This window comes from Onychostruthus taczanowskii, unplaced genomic scaffold (assembly GCF_017590055.1).
Source record: "Onychostruthus taczanowskii isolate IOZ18803 unplaced genomic scaffold, ASM1759005v1 scaffold12, whole genome shotgun sequence".
NCBI lineage: Eukaryota > Metazoa > Chordata > Aves > Passeriformes > Passeridae > Onychostruthus > Onychostruthus taczanowskii.
This window is the reverse complement of record NW_024498351.1, coordinates 6,933,138-6,957,992: the sequence shown is the minus strand read 5'-3', so window position 1 is coordinate 6,957,992 and position 24,855 is coordinate 6,933,138. Positions and strand designations below refer to the sequence as shown.

The 24,855-nt window shown below is 38.7% G+C and overlaps 1 protein-coding gene across 2 annotated transcripts in view; it reads right to left on the bottom strand.

Annotated features, from left to right (window-relative positions):
• FNIP2 (folliculin interacting protein 2) overlaps positions 1–22,304 on the bottom strand; it is a 33,546-nt gene extending 11,242 nt beyond the window's left edge. The window contains exons 1-14 of one of the 2 annotated variants that reach the window (XM_041427890.1): positions 21,865–22,304; positions 16,822–16,948; positions 14,716–14,850; positions 13,548–13,648; positions 13,390–13,461; positions 12,687–12,787; positions 12,420–12,509; positions 11,251–11,322; positions 10,514–10,643; positions 6,886–7,087; positions 6,230–6,318; positions 5,212–5,358; positions 4,900–5,069; positions 277–1,594 (exon numbers count right to left, since the gene is read on the bottom strand). In XM_041427890.1, coding sequence (XP_041283824.1) covers positions 277–1,594; positions 4,900–5,069; positions 5,212–5,358; positions 6,230–6,318; positions 6,886–7,087; positions 10,514–10,643; positions 11,251–11,322; positions 12,420–12,509; positions 12,687–12,787; positions 13,390–13,461; positions 13,548–13,648; positions 14,716–14,850; positions 16,822–16,948; positions 21,865–22,049 — 2,939 coding nt within the window. In that variant the 5' untranslated portion in view covers positions 22,050–22,304. The remainder of the gene's footprint in view (positions 1–276; positions 1,595–4,899; positions 5,070–5,211; positions 5,359–6,229; positions 6,319–6,885; positions 7,088–10,513; positions 10,644–11,250; positions 11,323–12,419; positions 12,510–12,686; positions 12,788–13,389; positions 13,462–13,547; positions 13,649–14,715; positions 14,851–16,821; positions 16,949–21,864) is intronic. The other variant, XM_041427891.1, reaches the window with a different exon arrangement.
• Between the last annotated feature and the right edge of the window lie 2,551 nt (positions 22,305–24,855).

Sequence of the window (24,855 nt, the reverse complement as noted above, 5' to 3'; positions counted from 1 at the left end):
CTACATTAAATGTTTCAGTCAGTTTACATAAAAAGTTTGATCACCTTTTTTTAGGCATTTGAAGTATACCTTTGTAACAAAACTTTAAACTACTCTCTGTTTCCTTTATGCCAAATCTACTTACAAGAATTCTAACTACATCACTGTCTACTACTGATTTGTTTGCAAGGAACTTAGTCAAGTTCCCAGAAGATTTCAGACTTGAAACTTTAAACACCTCCAAAGTAGCTACAGCTTTTGACTCCATTTTGTTCTAAATTAATCAGACTTCTTTACCTTGGCAAAGGAAGTTCCACTTCTGCAAATTCTTCAAGCCGTTTGCTGAGGTTATCACGATGCACTTCATCAGGGATACAACAATCACCTTCTTCATCACTAGCTCCAAGAGCACTGTCTGAACTCTCATTCCTTGGAATGTCCCCTTCAACTCTGAAGGAGGTTTTCCTTCCAGAATCCCCATAGGGGACATCTTTAGCACCTACTTTAGAGGAATCCTGTTTGACAGTAGAATCTGCTTCTACACAGTCAGAAGAATAGCTCTCCAAATTGCCAGAGCATAAAGTTCTATTTTCTTTCATGTTTGGCAATTTTACAGCTTCTATGTTATCTGTGGGCAAAAGCAGTTCACTAGATATTGAGTTAATTAAATTCACTTCAGTTCCTTTACTTTCCGTATGTTGGTTAAGTATACTTTCCTTCTCCTCACATGGTGGGATTTGTGCATAACAAACATTATGTCTACTGATGGGTATAAAGGCAGCTTCACAACTGTCTCCTTGATTCTGAGAAGCATCCACAGTCAGATTTGTGGAACTTGAGGCACAATGTATCACCTCTGGATTTTTAATTAATGCCTTCAGATTTTCTTCCATTTCTCTTCTATGAGTTTCTAAGTCTGACTCTGGTGATGCTGAACTTCCAATCTGAAATGTGACCTTTTCTAAGTGTGAACTCCTGTGGCCAGACCTTTCAGGACAAGGTACAGCAGATGACCTACTAGAAAACTGCTTCTCCACTTTGCTCTCATTCTGGTTCTTGTTCTTCTTTACATCCATTATATCCTCTAATTTAGATGATTCTTCAGAGTGGCAGGATATGATTCCTGTATCAGGGACAGTTCTTTTCCTACCATCAGCTGTTCCTTTACAGAAACTGCCAGTTAGACAGTCAACAGATGTTTCAGAGGTCTGACTGGCCTTTTCTATTGCTTCTCTCTTTTCTCTTGAAGAGACTGGGACAGCCTGAGTGCCTTCTGGTTCATGCACCCCCTCTGCAGTACTGTTGTTCTTACTTCCATCATTCTTTGGAGGTAGGATTGGAGGCACAAGAGCAGGGTCATTTTTAACAGTGACAACCACATAATCAGATTCCTCTACCTCTCCCTTTTCTAGTGCAGTTGTGATCTTGCTTCCATTTAGCACCTGCTCTCCTTCCCCAGCCTTGTCACTCCACGTCAGCTGATTCTCCTGCAGCTCAGAGCACCGGATGAAGTAAGTTAGAACATAGAGCAAGCGCTGCACCAGCTCCTTGCGCTTTCCAACAATCACAGTCCGAGTCAATCTCACTGGAGAGCCTATGGCACCATAGAGGTCACCTACACAGGAAAGCAAAAACTTCACAGGTTTATGTTGCATTGTAATATAACTCATACAGCTCAAATTCAACACATTTTGAAACAGCATTTACTATGGACACAATTAGACAGTTAATTTCTTCCACAGTGAATTCATAAAAGTCTTAAAGAGTAACAAAGGAAGTCACCTAATGCTTCTTACACCTGGCTTTTGTCCAGAAGGCCTTTTGTGAGCAATCAGCTGCTATTACTCATTTTATTTCTGTTAAGACCACTAAGATTTAATTTACACAATGCTTACAAGATATTATCACCTGGAAACTGACACAAGGGGACAAAGAAGAATGTAGGTCCAGCAAAACTATGAAGCCAGCTATATACTATTTTCTTTTTTTCTACTAATTTTCTTTCACATCAAAGTTTCTCTGTTTTAGTGCAGTGACCTTTCTGTTAAACACAGGCATTTTCACACAGATAAAATCTTAATTATGTTTTTCAGGACTAAGATATCAAAAAAGAATAAAAGAAATAAATATTAGCTTAATAAATGAGGTTCAGAAAAAAAGAGGCATGTAACTACTTTATTGAGCAAGGCACGTGCTGTGTATGTGGGAGCCAACCTCACTCACATGAGCATTTAACTTTGGCAGGGGGAGTAGAGAAGCAGGAAATCAAAATACAACTGCAATATGAAAGGCACGACTACATCATCATCTAAGTCCTCCTGAGAATGACTTCTTGCTATTTATCCTGAAAAACTGCTTTTTTAACAGAACTAAGGTTGTACATCTCCTTCTTCCAACATATTTCTTTGTGAGAGTGGCAATTATCTTCCAACTGCTTATAATCATCTATCAGCCAAAGGGTTCCTACTCCAGAGTTCTGGAAGAAATAAACACAGATAACCAGTAAGGGAATGTTCACATGCCCTACTGGTAAAAGATCAGCTTCTAACTCAGAGAAGTGTATTCCTAGGATGAGTTAACCCAGTTGTCTTCACATGACACCCATCAGAGAACACTCACTAAATCGCCTTTGGCTAACGAATCTATGTCTGATCTCACCAGCACATGGGAGACAGCCAAACCCTCCATTTTCCTCAGATACCTGAAGTATAGAAAGCAGGCTTCTCTACCCTGAGGTTTGATCAGCTACCTGCTAATCTATCAGACTGCTTTCAGGTGCTAAATGCTTCCTCTGGGCTGCTCAAATTCTGTTCTGGACAGAGCTTGCCGTCAGGATTTTGTACTAGACCTCAAGAAGCAACACTATAGTAAGAGTTATAAACAGAGCTTCAGAAAGAGTTATACACAGAGCTTCAGGCAAGGGGGCCTCTGGTTTCAACACTAACACAGCAAAAAAAAACTCCAAGGAGCACATTTATGTCCAGCCTCCTTCTCACTATACACATCATAAAAGGAATAACACTCCCAACTCCATTCCTACAAAACAAGGATCAATGAGACAGTAATTCCATGGCTTCTCTGTCAAACAAGGATCAATGAGACAGTAATTCCATGGCTTCTCTGTCTCCCCTGCTAAGATCTGCCATTTCCCACGATGCCAGTGATGCACTGGAGAGGCTCCTGGGGGGTGGCATCAGTGGTGCCATCTTCCTTCAGTTAGGGACACCCTTGCAACTAACCCCAGAGCCTAACAAGCCAGCAAATTCATTCCCTAGGAACTAAAAGTGGTTTTTCAGACTTCTTCAGACTTCTCAATTAATCTCAAAGGCTTTAGATTAATTTTAAGGCCACAAAGACAAGCAATATGGAAATGAAAGTGGAATATATTCTTTTACTTTTGTGTTGAGCACAGTTGCTATGGAAATCAGATTCAGGCTTCGTGTTCATTTGCACAATTAGCTTTTATATAAATACTAATAAGACAGTGCAAAAAGTCAAAATTGTGATCTTCAAAACGTACTAATACTTGTTAATACCATTAGATTGAAGCTGGTGTTTAAGAGACAGTATGTCTTCGTGACAGAGGGACTTACAATTGTATTAGTACATAATTGCAATTGATATGTAATGTGTAATGAAAATACAGGTCTGAAGGTGGAAAGACAGGTGCATCTAAATCCTGTCATTTCCATTTTTAAGCACCAAGAATTGATTTTTTGTTCTTCTTCCCTCTTCCTAAAGAAGAAGACCAGCAGAGGGCAACATCTCCCTTTCACAATCAGCTTCTGCAACCGTAACAGTAACAGCTTTTTGGGCTTTATAAGAATGAAACAAAAATGAGAGAGCATTTTGAGTTCAGGCACTGAGAACTTGGCAAAACAAAAAGGGAAACAGACTCTTGACTAGTCACCAGTGGTGACTCCTGGGAACAACCACAAGAGCTACTACTGAGCTTACGCCTCCAGTCCAGCTGGTTTTTGCAACTCCAGGCCTGGCTCTGTCCTCAACACCACGGACACACTTCTAATTTCCCCTTCAGTCTAACCTCTGCACAATGTTTAAAGGACATCTTAAACCAGGCAACAATTCACTACAATTACATGGCCACAGTAGCAAATCTTTCATAGAGCTTACTGAGAAAAAGAAGCCTGAGACAATCAGGAAAAGACAGCACCAGCATCACAGGGTAAGTCACATGCTTGTCTCAGTGTGCATGTGTGTTATTTTACATGGCAATATAGTACATCAGCTAAAGTGAAGGGTTGTCTGATGTCAGATTTTCATCTGCTGCCAAGAAGAGGAGGAATTTTCAAATATTTACCACTGACAGAATGACTTTGTCAGCTTTCATTCACCTACTCATTTGACTTCAGTTATCTAGTCCCTTGTATCAAGATAACTTACAAGCTATAAAATATTTGTCAGAGACCAGCCTCACAGAGGATAGAAAAAACATCTTGCCTCAAGCCCATTCATGTAACAGTAAGTGAATGGAGCTACTGCCAGTTGCCAGATTTCTGATTTATTGCCCTGCTCTCTATTCTAGCTCTGTGAGAATGAGACAAAGGGAGGTAGCCAGTTTCAACTACAAAGGGCCTCCAAGGCCCAGGGAACTCCTCTCAATCCAGTCTATTTCATCTTGTTTTTTCCCAAACTGCTGAGACCACTGACAGCACTTGCACCATCTTAATGCCTCTATGACAAGTTAACCAGACAGTGTAACAGAGGATGTCAACAAGGATAAAAAGCATGACATGCAAAGAGGCCTCCAAATGCTCTGGAGCATTAATTAATGAGGCAAAAGACACGTGTTGGTAGCAGAAAATGTGACCCGGATTACAAGTAGCCCTTATCTAAAAGGAGTGGATGCACAAAGGTGCTTGTTAGGGAAAAATCCAAAGCTTTCCAAATCATACTGACCCAGCTGTGCCCAGAGAGGGTTGTATGGGTGGGATTTTGCCAGCATGTTCACAGACTGGGATGTGCGCTTCTCGGAGAAGGCCTTGATGGGAGGATGGTCAACTGGCATCACTGTTGGGACCCACGCCAGGTGGTAAGTCAGCACTGCGGTCAGCAAAGCAGCAAAGAACCTAGGAGGAAAAAAAAAGTTAAAAAAAGCATGTCCAAAGTAACACCAGCAACAGAACACCCCATTAAGTGCTTTAACATAGTCACATGCACTGGGAAGCACAACAGCTTTTTCTTAAGAAAAAGGGAGTGAGGGAAGCTTACTGATTTTTGTTGATCTGTTCTATCAGAAAGGTAAATTCTTTAAGAAAACGCTGGCATAGCTGATTCTTTTCCAGGGTGCTGGACATCATATTAAGCCACACAGGCTCTGCAATCCTTGGAACAGAATACAGGTTCCAGATGGTAACTCTGCTCAAAGAAAATTCCCAAAAAGTCAGTGTTAACTTGCATGTTTCAATTCTGCAAATATATATAAGTAGCCCCTTTCCTCTTCTGTTGTCCAGATTTTAATTTGCCTTTTTTTTTTGCAAGATCTAGGAGACTAAACAAACTGGAAGAGTTTTTTTTTACTCTTCCAGTAGGAAGAGTTTTTTTACTCTTCCAGTAATTACTAGTGTTCAGAACACTAGTCTGTTTAGTTCATATTATCAGTAACCCAGTGTCTTCATATGAGTTACATATTTAGCTTCCTTTTTTTGCATTCCCATGTGAATTTTATTCAGAGAAACCATTCAGAAATAAATTTGAGGGAAGAACCACCCATTCTATTCATTGCAGATTCGATTCCAGATATTAGAGAACCTCCATTCCATTAAAACCTTCTCTCTCTCCTGGGCTGACTTTCTTAGCCTTTGACCATTCCTCCCTTTCACAAGTACAGAAAAGAGAGCTTTTGATTACAACTTTCTTGCCAGTTACATTGTTCAACATCTATGGCTAGGAGTAGACACATCTATCTGCATGAGTACATCAATCCACCCAACTGTACAGTCATCAGCAGAAGCCAGCTCTTGATGAGATGTTTAGACTTTTACTGACAATCCCAGGAACACGTGAATGTAACAGAACTACTTTCATTCGCATTTGGAAAACGGCTGAGTTGGTTTTGCTAAAGTTTTCTGAAAACATTTCCCCAATAACCAGTGCAGAAAATTCATTCACACTAACTGCAAGACTGTCTAAAATACAAGACCTTACATTCAGTTGCTTATAACTGACAAATATCTTTCATGGGGCATGAAAAGTGCTCTCCTTGTAATTCAGAATTCCATCAACTCACCTGAATTCTCCCAGGGCATCCATGACACGGCTGATATAAACCTGCACTCTCTGGCTGGATTCTGCTATTTTTCTACATGAGATCATGGCCTTGATTAAGAGTTAAAGACACAAAACAGCTGCTTAAAGGATTCACATTCTCCATCTTTTTAAACTTCATTAACATGCCAAGATAACTAAGATCTAGCCCCAGTCCTATACAGCCACTCAGGACAACAACAAACACCAACCTCCCTCCACCTCACAGGACAACAATCCCTAATACTAGACAAGGGGAGAGAAGAGAAAATTTCTGAGAGGAAGAAGACAGCAAAAAATATTTTGTGTCTCTCTTTTAGACACCGCATGAAAGGGCAGAGTACCATCATTTCCATAGTCTCTAGGGAGTCAAGAAAACCTCAGAGTGAAATATGGCAAGAATGAAAGGAAAACCACCCATAGCATAAAACTCTCCATTCTAATTCTGTCTAGAAAAGAAACTGCACCTCTTTCAGCAAATGCTGAGTTCCTACACTGGGCTCAAGCTCAAGACTGCATGTGTAAGGAGGGAGGCAAGCTTGAAACCACGCACCTTCTCCCACTCTTCATCTATCAGGTTCTAGAATACTTCATTCTGATTGACATTTTTCCACATTATGCCAAATTAGTATTCTGTACCTTTTCTATTGCATATTTCAGCTTGTTCATGTGAGACTCAAAAAGAGGAAAGTGAGAGAAAAAGAAATCCTGGAAGTTTCTCTGTGCTTCTTCTTTTTCAGGCAGAGAAAAGATGATGCTGATTGCAATTTTTTTCCTCCGAACCATTGCAGGATTGGAGCTGCAGGTTTCATCAGCCATACTAAACATTTCTTCAGTGGACCTGTAAGACAGATTTGTTAGGACAGTTACCTGTGTACTGAGAGATAATTCAGCTTCTATCCATAGCTCTCTATATAGTGGAAGGTAACTCATTTGTAGGACTCCTTTGACTGACTACATAAGGCTTTGCTGTCACATGTTTCTGAACAGAAGATGCCTGACATTTTGATGGGTAAATCCTGTGCTTGTTCAAATAGGAAGAAGACAATCCCAAGAGAGGTCTGGTGTGAACACTTTCCTCTGAAACAGAACTAATAGATTCCCTCCTGGATTTAACTTTGAGGGAAATGAAGAAAAGGCAGCAGGGATACATCACACAAAATCGTAACAAAAAAAAAAAGTTAAAGGTAACTTTGGAACTGTGAACTGCATCCAGCACTCAAGGTCCTCTCTAGGTGCTCAGCTGCATATCTATGATGGTCTTGAATCTGGACAATTGCTCATGAGGGAAGCTGGGAAACATATAACCTATACTATCTATATCTTGTTCTGGCATCTCAAGATAGATGTTTGCAGTTAACCAGTTAAAATAGAAAGTTTTATTTTGTATGAAGACAAAATGTCACCACCCAGTAATTACTGTGAAAACACAAACTTAACACGTACAAATACATGTTTGCCCAGCTCAAAATTCTGTAGACTTCAGCTTAGAAAGATTGTTTTCTGCTTAAAACTATTAAAAAATACCAGAAAGAAAAAAACACTCATCCAGTGGCTATTTTACAACCATTATTATTTCCCCAAGTTCTATTTATTTCCTTGATAGTGCAGCCACATTTCTTTCAACAATTGTGTCTCTTCTCAATATTACACATGGGCTGCTATTAGGATCAATACTGCTCAACGTTTTGATTATCAGCCTGTGGATCAAAACACATCTTCAGTGAGTCTGCAGATAATGTCAAATGGGGGAAAAATGGTCATTCAAGGGGACAGCAGTGTCCAGAAAGGCTGTGGAATCTCTATCCTTGGAGTTTTTCAAGACTAAAAAGAGTCTAAAAAGAGTTAATCAAGAGTCAAGTTCCACAGACACCTAATCTAAATTCCAAGCTACCGCTTTGCACAGGCAACTGATTTGGATGATACCCACAAGTCTCAGCCCAGCATAATTTTTACAGTGATCATACAAAAGGGTGGCAAATCCCTCACCCTGTTCTTCGATAAATACTAGCCTTGCAGTGCTAGATATCGATACCGTTGGATGTACAATTTTTTTTTCTTGTGTAAAGAGTCTTGATCAACTTCACTGAAAAAACACCATATAAATATATATAAAATATGTACACATAAATAAGTGAAACACTATGGAAAAAAGTGTCTGTTGGAAGGAACTTCTGAATAATGGGTGTTAAATCTACTAAGAAATTACTGGAGAATAGAGTAAAAAAGACAAAAAAGCCATGGAGATATTCTGAGCAGCAGCTCATTTGGAAATAGCTTGGCTTTTGAGTTTCTTTTAAGTTAAGACTGCAATACCAGTGAGTGGTAATTAAAAGTTTGAAGTCTTTTCATATCAGAATTATCTTGAAATGGAGTCTGTAGTATTTATAGAACACTATGAAGCAATTAACAAAAGGAAAGACTCAGGGCTAAGCACTCAGTCCATTCTAAAAATAAGTAGTTTACAGTTTAATTGGTTTGACAAAGTTAAATATACAAAAAATTCTCATCACAGAGGTATGATTCCATGAACACCGGATAAAGCACACAATCAAACCCCAGCAAAAAACAGCTTGTGGGAAAACAGAGTTCAAGACAAAAACATAACCTCCTCTGAACTTCAGGAACTTGCATACAGAGACAGAAATTCCCAAGGAAGTCAGAAAAGGATGGTCAGTCAGCATCTAAGAAACATCACAAGCTTTTGTACTGCTTCCCAGGAACTGAAATTGAGGAATTTAGGTCTAAGAGAGAAGCCTTTTCAACAAAACTGCTAATCTAGCTTGCTTGCCAATCGACTGTGTGGAGTTCCAACCAGACATCTCTATTTCTTTGAGCTATTGGCCTAAAGCATCAGTCACAAAGACTATAGAATCTTGGCTGTAACAATCTGGGGTGAAAACTGTGTGGCACTGAAGTATTCAACCAGAAGCTTACTGTTTCTTTAGCAAGTAACGAGAAAGCAAGTATCTGAAGAGGCTTTTTGGCTTAGAAAGAATCCCAGTTCAAGAATAATTCTAGACAGCAAAAATAATGATGTGCTGTTTCCAGCATCTTTCCCCAGCACAGGTTCTTCAGTGGGGAAAAAAAAAAACTAACAACCCTGTCCTGGACAGCGAATAAGCAGCCCAAAGAGGCTTTCCTCTCAATAATTTGTAACTTCCAGAACACTTTGCAGTTTATATTTGTGAAAATTTGGCTATTTCTTAAACTGGGATGAAATTATCTTATTTACCCTAGATGTTTAAACCTTTTTTACATGGGCTGTTCTCAGCCTTCTTTCTTAGGAAACTAGACTAAAAGGTACTTTAGTTTACTTAAATCAACCAGTTTATTCTCAACTACAAGCATGATTCAGAAAGCACAACTGCTACATTAGTACTACGGCACAATTCTTCATGTTAAAAATGATTCACTAAGAATATCTAGAAAAAATGCTGCAAGCGTCGGTTGACACTAGGGAAATAAGTCTTTTCAAATGAGGTTCAATTTTTATTTTTTACTGACTACATATTTTAACTGGCAGCTTTTATGCTTTTCTTAACTGAAAAGGGAGAGAGGCCAAATAGCATGAATTTCTTGTAGGTCTCCACTAATTCCATTCTGTCTCTGGGTACAGGTGGATGAGTACAGAGAGAAGATAATCAAGAACCATTTGCTATTTTGCAAATGACAAGGGAAGAATTTGCTTATTAGCTATGAAAAGTCTGCTGCATTCCATGCTTTGTTATGCCACTAAGCTACAAAAGCTAATAAAATTCCAAAACAGAAGCCAAGCTTTTTGATCATAGCTTTTTTTTTCTTCCTGTTTTGGCAGAAGTCACATCAGGAACATCCTGTACCAGCCAAGAGAGTCGTCATGGGCTATTACTCCAAAATTTCACTAACTGCTCACTAGTCAGACTTCATCATAGTATTAAATCATTACGGCAGCAGTGCTGTTTACAGTCCCTTTCATCTCAACAAGATGCTCTGCTCCTTCAGAAACAATTTAATTTATTTTTCAGAATATGGCTTCATACACAGCCTATACATTCACACCATGTTAATACACAGCCTCTGTATTCAATAAAAATAATTATACTCCAAATTGGGCTTTGAAGTTCACATTCAGCCAAAAGTTCATCTTTTTTTTATATTGGCAATCTTATGTAACACACAGAAGATAGACTGAGTTGAGAACATTTAACAACAGGGTTTGTGCTTTTAAAGAAAGGAGGCTTAAGCTCTCAAACAGTTGTTGTAAGAAGAAAGGTGCTACACTCACCACCTGGGAATAATTCCATTCTCTAAACTGGTTGTCTGACTTCGGAGCCAGCGACGTTGATAGCTGCTAGAAGATGATGATGAAGAGCTTGGAGATGGAAAAGGAGTAACCAGAAGACTGCTCAGAGATGCTATGAAGAAAGCAACAAACCCCAAATACAATGAATCACAAAGATTGCTGGTTAAATACTTTTCTTCATACTCTAACAATAATTTCTCACAAATATTGCTCTTGCTTGCTGATATTTTTCACACAACTCACTTGCCACAGGAGAGAATTATTTTAAATAAATCTTGCTGCTTGAGGACATTCATTTGTTATAAAGTAGGAGAATGTCCCTACTAAAACATACTAAAATGTTGCTTATTCTCATTAAAAGTGTTCTCTCCCACGAGTCCTTTCACTCCCATTACAATAGACAGGATGACTTCTGGTCTTCATTTTCCTATACAGTGTAAAAAGCCATTTTTCTTCATTTGCTCTAGTAAAGGCTCCAACCAGTTCTTCCTCCAAATTATAAACTGGTTAAGAACCCAGAACATGGTGGCTGTAAACAAAGAATATAATTGCAAATACTTTTGCATGAAGGCTTGGGGCAAATGCAGAAGGCAAACCACCTAGCAGATAAAAACAATTATGGATTTACAGGTCATGAGGTGTCTATATTTCAGGTGAATCACTGCAGCCAAGAATTGTAACAATTACAAAAGCAGGCAAACAAGATAGACAGCAGATACCTGACCGAGCAATGCCACTGTCTCTGTCCTCATTTTGTCCTCTGCTAGGCATATCAACAGGTGTGCTGTGTGCTAAAACAAACAGAGCAGATCAATAGAAAATATTACATAATTCATCATACTATTTGTCAGCATTTTTTAAAAAAAGTTTAAGTTTAAAGGTTATACACCAAAAAAATTACATCCCTTACTGCTGCTCAAAATCAGTATGGTGTCAAGAGAGCTGGCAGCAAACAGTAGCCTATGCTGAGTACCATGTCACCACAGGAAGGTTATTTGCCCGAAGTAAACTTAAAAACATCTCCAAGGGGCTTAAGAATATGAATACAGTCTGCATTATCAGAAATCAGAACTCTGAAAGTGAGGGCTGGCGGTATCTTCATCACCCTTGATAAACTCTGAGTGTGCAAGATCGTCCTTTGACACAGGTTGAGATCGGAATAAAACAGTCCAGCACAAGGTCCATTAAAAGCTTCTGTTTCACTTGCTGAGCTGAGATTTACTGTCCACAAAGCCTCACAATAAATATTCAGTCTATGTCAGATTACAAAGTGTTAGTAGTGCAGAATTACTCAAATTGTAGAGCATGCAAGATTTGCAAAGGCTGTGAAGAAACTGTATTGGTATTTCAGTTCACATTTTTGCAATTAACAGAAGTAATTAGGCCTGAGATCTACCCACCTGCATGGATCATCATTCTGCCTGTAAAAAGAGACTTTATGCTGCTTAAAGTTTTGAGAATGAAATAAATTAATATTGCTTAAGGAAAAAAAATCCTTAAAGCCTCCCAAACTTAGCTCAAGAATTTTGAGTATCTGCCACCAAATTAAAAAGTAGCAAGAGATCAGAGAAGAGAAAGCAGTACACCAGCAAGACACCTGCATGTTAGCAAGAAACCAGCAACAAGCCAGGAAACATAATGTCTCTAAGAAACATATGGGCTAATTCATCTTCAAACGACTGCATAAAATACCTTTAAAATTAAACACAGTAATTTAGCCATCTTTTCAGAAGACATGTTTTTAAGTATATACCAGATACACTTGCTGTCACTATTTTAGCCCTCTGTTTCTAGAGGCTAATTATGCATGTCCTGCAAAGATTCAGAAGGAGTTGGATTTGTGTGTGCATATGGATGGGTCACACTGTGGCTGGCATTCCACACAAACCTGCAAAGAAAGAAGCACTGCGGATGAGCCGGAGGGGACCTCCTTCAGACACACCCTGCAGCAGTTTGCTGCTACACAGCTGTAACACACCTAGGAAACAAAAGCAACGTAGAGAAAATGGAAAAAAATGAAAAAAAAAACCAAAACCAAAGCACAAAAAAAGTAAAAAACCCAAGGAGGTGATGTACTGGGAAAGAAAAAAAGCCAAAACTGAATGAACAGATGGCCTTGTGTTGTCAGAAAGACAGAGAACCTGGAAATATTTACCTAAATTACTTCCACTGCGACAGGTTCCCAAACCATTCTGATTGGAGCTCAGCTTTCCCAGACTGGGATCTTGGTTGATGTATTCAAAGCTATCTTGCAAGCTAAAACAGGGAGAAGCCAATATTCCTTGAGAATATGATCAATAGGTATTAATATTAGCTTAAGAATTAGGTTCATTTTATAAAAAAAGAAGGCTGAACATGAACTTTAAAACCAAACTGAAGGATAAGTAGGTTTCTGAAACTGGAAGGAAACAGGCATTTATTTTTTATATTTGAATTACTGGAAGCTTCTTTCTGTGGCATTTAGGATTCAATTTATTCATATTGCCCATTTTTGGGAGGAGGTAAAACAAAATAGTGTATTTGTTGAAGGAAACAGAAGTGGGATATGGGGACAAAGCATTCTCAGCATATCTCTTCCTCATCTTCTGAGAGCAATAAGAGATGGAGGTTTTGATTGTCCAAATCACCTAACCTCTGAACTTTACTGCATGGCCTGGACAAATTAGGAAGTAGAAACATGGAGGTTTTTTTTGTTTTTTTTTTTAAATCAAAAACTTGGCCAGCCTAACTAGGAACTATTAAGAGAATTCTCCATAGCTGCCTTCCTGATTTTCTACCAGAACTACAAAAGGAGACAGACAGACAACTGCACTGGCTGGGAAAGGAAAGAAATTATATACAAAAAAAGATGTTCTTACTTATTGTTGCTTCCACTGAAGCTTCCTACCCTGGCTGAGAAGACTTTACTTATCATCAGCTGTGGGGGAGAGCTGAAAGGATAAACAGTCATTTATTTCACTGAGTCATCAATTCCAAGTGCCTGACAAGACAGCGCATCACAGAAAAGGACACTCACCGTATGTAGTGAATTTTCAAGGTGGAGCCTTTGTAACTCATTGCCACTGAGCCAAACATCATTTCTCCCAGCATATTGACATCAGAGGCTGGTCTGGTGTACTACACAGACAAGAAGATGGGAACAGCAAAGTCAAAAATAACTTGGCATACTATTTCAACTTACCATAGTGCCACAGTGATGCATTCAGAATGGAGAACAAAGAAGTTCATCTTTTTCATGCAGAGTAAGATCAGTGTGTACTCAGTGTGGGCTTAACACTGTGCATTTAGCAAGTACAGCTGGAAGAAATCACACATTTTTCTGACTAGATGAGCAGTACTACCCTTGTTCTGGGGGGACCCCCAAAGGCAAGAGAGAAAAAAGGATCTTCTGCATTTCCAAAGCAATAGCTGTGTCCAGCAACATTCCCATATAACAGAGTGTTTGATAATGTTTTTTGTAAATGCTAACAGGACTTGGATTCTGTGGTGTGGACCCCCAAAAAATAAGCTGCCTTCCTTATTCAAATGAGTAAACTCAACTTCCCTGCCCTCGTGGAAACATTTTTTATTGGAAAATGTTTTATGATTATACTTAGAAATGCAGTCTTCAGATCAGTTGCTTATTTTGTTCCAAAGACTGATTATCAATAGCAAATACAAAGAGAAGTTTTTTAGTTCTGAAGAAAATCACCTTCCAGTTAAATATAATTATTTTCTTTTCCCACCTTAACCTATACATTCTTCAGACTTCATTTTTCTAGGTGAAATGCTAACACTTGTACTAAGAAAGAGACAAAGCACCTTAAATTTAATATTATAGTAAGACAGACTAAAGGGACTCTTAATAAACCATGTTCAATAGCCTCTTCAGAACTGACCTGAACCATAAGCAGACATGAACAGACAAGAGTATAGTGCTTTTTACGATCTTCTCATGACAAAATGGTATTAGATATATTTCACAACTCCTTGAAAGATAAGGCCAAGATAGACTAAAAGCTTAAGATGCACCCAGACAAATTTTTATTCTATAACATTTTGAGGATAGAGTAGATATCTCAAGGTTCAGATTAAGCTGTAAGGTAATAGAAGCCAAAGTCATTCAAAGATCTAATAGAAATCTTTAATAAACTAACGTCTTCAGTACAATGGAAAATCAAAAGCAACAAAGTAGCAAATATTACCTGATATTTCGGTATCTGTTCTTTGATATTTTGCATACAGCTTACAGAGGGACTATGGGAAGAAACATTGTTGTTCCCGTTGCTTGCTTGGCAGTTCTTGGTAGAAGTCTTTACAGAAGCCTCATCTGCCATTTTCTATGTTAAAACAGAACAAAGTGATAAAAAGTAAATGTGAGAACTCCCATCTTTAAACATATCATGGCAAGAATCTCCTTAAAACTGCAGGAAAGCAACAGAAATAAAGATTACTCTTATTTGATTCAAAAAATATGTATCCATTTTAAATTTTTTTTTTAAATGCCAGCATCAGAGCAAGTGGAGAACTGCCCTCACATTCACACTGTCAGATAGGTTTTCACAGTATCACATATAATCGGAGTAATCAGTTTCACAGGAAGATCGTTCCCAATTGTTATGAATTACACTTTGTAATATTTGCCAAAATTTATGTAAACAATCTCAACTTATGGGTTTCTTACAAACCAATTCCTGTAATCATTTGCACAATTAATCACTCAAATTGCATATAACTTTTGCTCCCCAAATGATTAATGGATTTCTAAATCAGAAGAACAGCCAGCAAAAACAAGGGATGAATAATCCATCATTTGGTAGAATTCGCAGGTTAAAGACAAACAACGTATTTGAATACTCAATGTGAATAAGCCTTAGTGTATTTCAGAAAAACACACACTATACACACATATGCTTCCTTGACTTCAACTTCAATGGGACTGAGTTTGAAAGTAATTTTGTCTTAATTTTGAATGAATTAAGTTTTAGTTTTGGTTTTTGATAACAACCAAATACTCAAAACCATTTTTAACATCTAGGTGTTTGCATGGGATCCAAAGTGCTTTGGCTGTTTTAAAAGGGTACTTAGTTAGTGTCTGGCTAGAAAACAGATTATAGCCTGTATCATGTGTTATGAGGGAGGTTATAATCTGTTTTATGCCAGTGTTGCATAGAGAGTTTCTGGTAGGACATTTTGTATTAACTTTTAGCTAAGGTATTCAAGCAAGTGGAATAATTTGAGTATTTAAATGAAGCCAGAAATGCATTTTTTGCTAACATGCTGTTGGTTTTAAAACAACTTTAAGATACTAAGTAATGACCTTGATTTTGGGCAGGGGGTGGGGCAAGAGGGGAAGCAAGATTAACAACCAGTCTGACCCATTTACGCTCTTAAGTAGATGATCAGACACCAGCTGATGATGCTCATCAGTCTTACTGATTCAGCACAACGGCATATTTACAGTGTGACTGAAATACAGACTGTTGCTTTTTAAGCATCTTCATAACTAAGTTCTACAAGTTGTGACTGTTCTTCTATGGCTTATACAGGTGTATATATATAGCTTTGCAATAAACCATGTTAGCCTAACAAGCTGAAGCTGCTGATTCTAAAAAAAATTTCAAAACAAACAAAAATTTGAAATAATTTCATGTAGAAGAGAAACATAGAGGCAGTAGGGAAAAAAAAACCAAGCAAAACCACCACAAAACAGAAAACACTGTTGCATTTACTTAAAATGACCTAAGTTTGTTGAAAGCTTTACTCCACAATTTGTGTGTTTGGAGAGAAGCAAGAAGAACTTGCATCTTGACAGCATCTGCTCTTGCTTCTATGTGTCGCTAAAACTTACATGGCCATATATACCACCATGTGTCATGCTTACACAGTACAGCGTGGTTAGCTAGTGAAGTTGTTTTAATTCACATAAAGACAACAACTTTACTACTCCAAACACCAAAGGAAAAAAAGCACTTTTAGACACATGGTGGACATCACTGAAACAGATTGCACAGCCAGGGCTAACAACAAAAAGCAAACCCAGTCAACATTAGAAAGGCTGAAGAAATACTCAGTTTAAAGGTAATTAGATTTCTCTGCCTGAAAGCAAATCTAGATTGTTACATTTGAATACCATATTTGTATTATAAATACCAAATACCAAATGATAGGCCTGCTGTAATGATGCTTGTTGCAGCTATCACAGTGAAAGATCATAAGATTAAGAATTTGACACTGTTCTATTAAAAGAACTGTTTTTGGAAAGGAAAACAAAAGAGCAGTAGGACAACAGCAAAATTAAAATTTCGTACCTGAACCACAGCTTCATCAATTTTGCGGACTGCTTTGGAATCAAATAAGACCTGTCTGCCTCTCCTCTCACAGTCTTGGTAAACTATCAGGCGGATTTCATTCAAGTCCAGCTCCGAAGAGGACCAGCTACGGATAAGAAACATGAGGTATTAAAATAGTGTGCTTACTTTTAAGTGAAGAAACTGGTATTAGGTAAATATATGTTTTACTTAGCATTTACAGAATCCAGGCTGCAAATCACCAAAGCAAAAAGGAACTCCAAAGGAGTGTCTAAACCCAGTGTCACTGACAAAGGCAGGCACAGCCAGACCAATTTTCATCCAATCTTCTTTCAAAATTTTCCAGAAAGAGCACACAAAACTTAAGTCTCAGCAATCTGCTCCAGGCCTTAACTAGTATTATTCTCTTCTCTGTACACAGCCTGGATCATCTTATTATAAGGTAAGCATATTATTTTATGCAATACTCCCAGTGGCAATAAAACACAATGGATTACCATCCTCTCTACTGCAGCCTTTCAAGAGCACAAGGCTTACACCCTCTCTCTTCTTTCTCTAAACAACACAAACCTAATTCCTTTTGACCTATTCCTGACCATGTAAGTTAAGATTTTCCCAAAGTTTAAGCCTTGCAACTGATAGACAAGGTTTATGTTGTTCCATTCTTCTTCCCCCTTTTCTGAGACATTTCAGGAGTTAGAGCAGCCATTGATTACTGAGACTTGATGTCCAGCTACAAAGAAAATAATTTAGTACATGAAACCAAGATACTTGAACTTCAACCTGAAGCAAAACAATTCTCTCAAGCCAGAATCTGCCCATTCTGCAAAGACACAACATGGCACACAACCTGCCTCACTGCACTACCACAGGGGCCAAGGAGCCGAACTGATCATTGTGGCAATGACAAGAAACCTCATTTTTTTATTCCAAAAGGAGTCAGTCTGCACAGCAGAGCACGGAGATTCGCTTGGCCTCAGCTTTAGTTACAGAAAACACTTCTCAGGTTATGTAGCTGACAAGCTGAAATCAATGGAAAAAACCTACTGTTGCCTAAAGCAGTGCCACAGAGCACTGATGCTCAGTCACACTGCCCCAGCCCTGACCTGGATGAACTGCACCTGGGGGGTGAGAGTACAACTGTTATTAATAGTTGTTGGTTTAACAAACTACATAACAGACTTCAGCCAAGGCCACACTGATCTTCCACCCAAAAGGAGGTTTCATTTAGGAATTTCCCCAAACTGTGCTTTACAGAAATGGAAGGCAGATAATTGAGAGAAGAGCATAAAACTCCTATACAGATAAAAGACTAGAATTTATTGAACTATTTATTTTATTCCATGCTCTGTCAACACCCATAACTCAACAGTGAGGTAAACACTACCAAACCCTGCTAGAGTCAGGATAACTGCTTTAAAAGGACACTTGCAGACTTGTGATTTTCAAATGATTTTAAGTAAAGCCAGCTTAATTTCTTCTTTGTGCTATTTCTACATAGCTTTTAAAAAAGTCTATTTATGCATCTTTTTCAAACCTGAAAGGCCTCAGTCTGGAGGCCTATTTTTAAACATCATGGGACAGAATAAGCCAGATTCCCATCTCCACTGTAAGGTACTCTAATACACGTATGCTGTAATAGACAAGATTTCCCATCATGGAATGATGCTAAAGGCTGTTTTGCTATCCACAGTGAGGAAACTTCTTGACGCATATGTAACGTGTTGCCTCCAGAACTGCTGAGAGTGCCAGACAGATCTCAAGCCTTCCCTTTCAAAGGCAGTCACAGCATTATGTTAACCTGCATGAGACCAGACCTGATACCATTGTTGATAGTTGCCCAATAAGATCCTACACACCTTGCTTACACAGAGAGATGCAACGACACCATCTGTGTAAGAAGTTTGTTACTAGTTTCTCAGCCCACTGCCTGTACAATGCTATTACAAAATCCAGTTATACTGAATGCAAGAGAAGTCAGAGCCATCAATACACTTCATCCTAGTCTGCCACATGAATCTGATACTCTTCAGTACCAGATACCCCAATATCTCTTCAGTTACACAGCTATCTATTTACTTACTTGCTGCAACAGACAACCTGAAGTAACTACGCTGCTATCTTAAAAAGGCTGTAGGTCTTTCTTTAACAACAAAGAAAAGTTACATCTCTATAGCTTTAGCTTAAATTCTATGCAGGAGTAAAGCCCTATCTCCATGACTGGCACAGCAGCATCCATACTTCAGAGCACAGGCTTGCAAGTCTAAACTGAGAAAAATTCATTTCAGACACAGATTGAGCCAATTTAGCCCTGCATCTGCCCACTGATGCAGGGTTGCATTCAGGCTGGGTTGCATGAATTCAGGTTTCCTTATGAACAAATGAATTCCCTCACTACACACTAAAGAAAACCTCATGTTGCTCATGCAGTGCTGACTTCTGTACAAGACATGAACTGGATTTTATGTTAAAGTAGAAGCCAACTTAACAGCTTTTTCCACACAACATGCTAGAACTAAAGATTGCTGCAATCAGCCAGAACTACAAACAGATTTTTTAATACCAGACAGCAACAAGCTAAGAAATTACACAAAATCTATCATACAGAACTTTATGTGACTAGCAAACCAAATCTAGGAAAGTAATTTCAGATAATGCTTCTTATAGTTCTAACCAAATATCAAACTTATGTTTTAATGATGCCATTGCTTACAGATGCATTTCCTACAGCAGACCTACCCATCACAGAAGAGATCCTCATTTGATAACATCAAGCATATCTATAGGCAATTTATACAGGCATACAAGTCCATACTTCCACATGGAATCTAGCAGCAGGCCCAAGACTAGTCAGATGACTGGGATGTTTATGCCCATCACAAAAGCTGATGAGCACTGTTCAGAGTACTTCCACCCTTTATTGTTTAAGCAAGGTTATGTAACAGTTCCCCCAAAACAGGGACAGCAGGAGTATTCAATCATCTCCTAAAAGCAGAATGCTGAAGAATATAGACAGTACTCAGACTCATTTTTCACACGCGTAAAAACCAAAACCCCAAAATGTTACTTCCTTATCTCCATATTAGCTTATTGCTTATTTAGCAATGTCAGGTCCTGCATATTCTTAAAAATCACCTGAATTAACTAAATTAATATGATCTTGTGTATATGTTCACATTTCAGGTTAAATGTGGCTGCTCTGACTAAACATGTTTTCTTACCTGACCACAGAAGAGCCCCACATATGTTTTCCCTCCTTTTTGTAACTAGGTGACCCTTCCTGTTACTTGTGTCTGCTTGGTAATTGCTGGACCCGCCAGTAAACTGAATTCTCTCCAGCAACAGTAGTCTGTCCAAGCTCATGAAAGTGGATCAGAAACATGGTTGGAGAAAGGAAGAAGTAGAAGGCAGTGGAACCTGCACCTCTTGGTGGCAGCATGCTAACTCCCTTCGTCCATGAAACGATATATAGGAAAGGGCACAAAGAAAACGTTCCAAGTAAGATACATTCCAAGTAAGTACTGAGGCCAGTTGGGATGTTAATTGAGTTTTCTTGTTCCCAAGTCAGTTCTCTGTCTGCTTAGTGAGCTGACTCCCTAAGGAGAGCCAGTTCCAAAAGGACTTAAAAGGCCAAAGCCAGAACAACGGGAGAAAGGACAAGAGCATGATGCCAAAATTCAATGGAAGATGTGGCTCCTTCAACACCATCAGTCTGTTCCAGCAGCTCAGCTTACCCAGCCTCACATTCAGATTGCACCTTTACTGTAGGTGGAAGATGCTAGAACTAACCAACACTATCTTCAAGTGAAATAAATAAACCAAATCAAGCTGTGCTCATATGACAGTAGAACCAGGTCTAACATAGATACTAAAAATGCTATGGATTTTTTTTTTTAATCTTTTGAAAGGAAGCCACAAGTTTGGAACAGCTTACTGATATCCCGAAAAGTTCTGTCCCCAGAGAAGCTTAAGCTTGCTTTATTTTCTCCTACACATGCTACTTCCCTTTGTTTTTTTCAACATTTCTTCAATTACAGTTATGAGACATGGAGGCAAGATCTCTCTTACTTAGGGGAAAGCAAACTTGCTTGTTTCAAGAAAAAATCTACAAAAAATTTGCCTCATTCTGCCCTGAATAAATACTTTCAGTTAATACAGATCTCCAAACTCTAATGTTGACAAAGAAAGCTTTTGCTTCACCTTTGTAATTATCAACATGCATGCAATAACTGAAGAGTGACCTATGCATTTATACAAAACCTACTTCAGCTGACCTTAAACTGTTTTTGAAAGTGACTAACCCCTCACTCCTCCAGTCCAACATCTACAGGCTAGAGAACTAAACAGACTGAACCATCTATGTATATTCATCTATATTTTTCTGCTTCTCAGGCCAGCAATCCTGAATGCAGAATACCAATTCTAAGACCCACTGGGTGCTAGAATTTGGAAAAAGCCACCCTGAACCATATTTTTAACACAGCCACGTAGCTATAAAGAGTCAGACACTGGAGACATGCTGGCATATGTCTGAAAAGGACAACACAAAAGTTAAATAAATACTATTCCCACTTCAGATTACTCTGATGTAATGCTCGAATTAGAGGTAATTTACAAGTAAAGCAGAGGATTCCCCTCTCTGTTCTTCCCCCACTTCACAGCATTGTCTCCTGTCAGCTCCACACAGTTAGTACTTGATACACTAACACAGGAGGCAGCAAAAAAAAGTAAAAGAGGGGAAACTAATTAGGAAACTAGAAAGAGAAGGTAAGATTATTTAACCTTAATTGAAAAGAAAGGCAATTATCCTTTATGCCTCAGTTTGCATATACATAAATCTTACAAATCAGAGTCAAGTATGTCAGGTCAGTTTAAAAAAGGAAAGACTTTCTCATGTTTCAGTCATCATCAAGAATAAACTTCTAGCAGATTTTTTTCAATTATTTACAAAATAGCCTTACAGCACATGATTATAAATCTAGTGTTACGTAAAAATGTGTTTTCTTTGTCAAAAATCATAATATAAAAAAGTTACATGCATACCTTTTTTGCAGCAGTCTAGTCACTTTGCTGGCACAGCTGACACTTTCGTCTCTCAAAGACTTTCTAATTCTTTCATCCAACTTGGTACAAGAGAGATTATTTCCAAGTGGTACATCATTGTTGTTTCTTGTTCTTTCTATTTGTCCCCCAGTGCCATTTGCCGTTTTTGGTGTACCCCCACACATTTTCTTAGCTACAAATCCTCTTGTAAAGCTGCCTCAAAGAAACTAGATACCTGCTGAAGAGAAACAGCCTCAAGCAAGTTTCTTCACTATCGATCAACCATTAACAATGGTAATTTACCATCAGCTTTCTTCCCTATAAAGGAACACAGTCTGAATTTCCAGTTGGGGGAAAAAAAGACAAAACAATCTTCATGTATTCTGTAAGCCATTAATACAAAAGAACAGCTGTAGCTAATGCACTCCTGCAATTATTCCAGATAGAACAGACACGACTTTCAGGTTTCAGAAGCCATCCTGGACTTGCTCTTGCTGCTGTCAGAGGTTTTCCTACTAAGCCTGGTGCAAAGCTGTAGCAGATACAACAGCTAATATTGACTTTAGCTGTGTTTGTTTCCTGGTATGTGATTTAGGTAGCTGGCAATTATGTAGTCACAAGACTGAACCATATGGCCTCTTTAAAAAAAAAAAAAAAAAGCATAGTTGCTTTTGCAGTGACTCGCCCTTAGTTGCAAGGTTGTTCTAACACTGGCTACAACACCCTGTTAATGGCTCTCATGTGAGCAAGTGTCATCTGACAACCCCTAGCAACCTCGTATAGCTTAGGAGCAAGTAAGAATCTGTCATCATTGCCATATGGTTATCGGTTTTAAAACCCCAACTACCGACACCAAGAAACATGCTAGATATTCTGCATGTTAATGCCTTTATTTCTAAGGACAAATACTACTTATACTTGGACGAGAACTTGACACTAGTTCTTTGAAGTTTTTTTCAAAAAAAAGTATGAAAGAAAACAATGAGAAAAGGTTGCAGACTTCAGGATGCTTGATGAGAATTTATAGTCATGTGCCTCTTAAAATAGTTCAGTAACAGTACTGATGACAAAAATATCTAATAAAATACTCCTGACCAAGTAAAATTAAGTTTTCAAACAGGACAAAGGAATCAGATCACATAAGACAGAATACCATCAAGTCCAACTCCTGGGCCTGCAAAGGAGCATCCCCAAGAGTCACACTTCTGCCCCAAAGTGTTGCCAAATGCTTCTTGAACTCTGCCAGGATTGGTGCTGTGACCACTTCCCTGGGGAGCCTGTTTGAGTGCCCAAACACTCTCTAGGTGAGAAACTTTTTTCTAATATGCAACTAAACCTCCCTGGCACACCTTCAGGCCATTCTCTTGGGTCCTGTCACTGGTCACCACAGAGAAGAGATCAGTGCCTGCCCCTCCTCTTCCCTTCATCATAAAGTTGTAACTGCAATGAGGTCTCCTCTCAGCCTCCTGTTCTCCAGGCTCAATAAACCGAGTAGCCCCTCAGCCATTCCTCATACAGCTTCTCCCCAAGGCCTTCCATCATCCTTGTTGCTCTCCTCTGGGCACTTTCTGATAGCTTAAACATCTTTCTTATATTGCAGTGACCAAAGCTGCACACAGGATGTTTTGTTAGGCTCTGGTAATTCTACAGCAGAACCAAGTCCTCTTCCCCATCTTTGCTTTAAAAAAGTTATGCAGACATATCTGCTCATGATTCACATCTCTCATGAATTATGATGGGCTTTCTCCCCATCAGTAAAATTTTAAACATTTTATAAGATAACAGCTGTACTGCAATTTCTCTTCCAGGTTAAAAAGGGAAAATAACTTTGTTAATGGTCAACCAGACCAGCAGTAGAGTTAGAAGCAAGATTTCAAAACCCAGTGCTACGTGCTACCTGCTAAATAGCACAGCACCCTTAAAATGATTTTGTAATCACAGTTAACCCCAACCTCTAAAAACTGGACAGAAGTGAAGCAAAAAACTAGAGCAAGGTTAGGTTGAACAACTTGCTCTGTTGCTGAGGGAAACCTCTAGCAATAGAAAAACCAGCTCCACTTAAATCCCCAGAGAAGTGACAAGTACTGGATCACAATCACTCCTCCTCCCAAGTATGGCAAACAAGTGAAATCACCTGTTCTCAAGTGACTTAAATGATCTAGGAAAAGACAACTCTAGCCCTCACCTCATTGAGGAAGACTACTGTAGACACCAATGTTACCAGTCTTCTTTGAAGTGTGAATGAAATAAGTGAAATAATACACTTCGACTAAGATTAGGAAATCATAGCTTTCACTTCTGTATTACCCTTTCCCCAAACAAACCAAATTTGGGAACATTGATCCAATTCCCATCAGGCATTAGAACAAGGAACTCCTGTAAGCTCACTAAACAGATGTGCTTCACAACACTACCTCATCTGTAAATGCAATCATCTGCAGAATAACATAAATCCTGAAGTACCTGGGGAATTAACACTGCAAATCCACAGAACAGTTTCTAAACAACAAAATAACACATAAATCCACACATGGAAAACACACACAGTCCATAAAGTAGGCAATACAGAAAATGGAAGAAAGTGTCCTGCTCTGCAGATATAATCCTCCGTGAAGCAGAATTTAATCACTCGTTTTCTAGGCTATGTGACAGCATGTCACCTGCTCTGTTTGTAGGTCACTTACTGTCCTTCATCTTCACTGTGAGACAACTGCCTAAATGATTTCGACTCAAGGTAACACTTTAGCAAGAAAATTCGGGGTGGGGGAAAGAGGAAATAAATGTATGCAATGTAGTTAAGAAGAATTTTCTGTATGAGTTACAGCTAAAACTTAAGCACTGTTTTCAAATCTAAGAGTATTTTCAGAGACCCATGCAAGGTCTTATTTTCCCAACAGCTTTTAGAAGTGACTAGAGAAGCTTAGGAAAAAAGTTTGAATCATACCTGCTGTTTCAGTGAGCATTTCTTTTTGCAAAACATACACAAAAAAT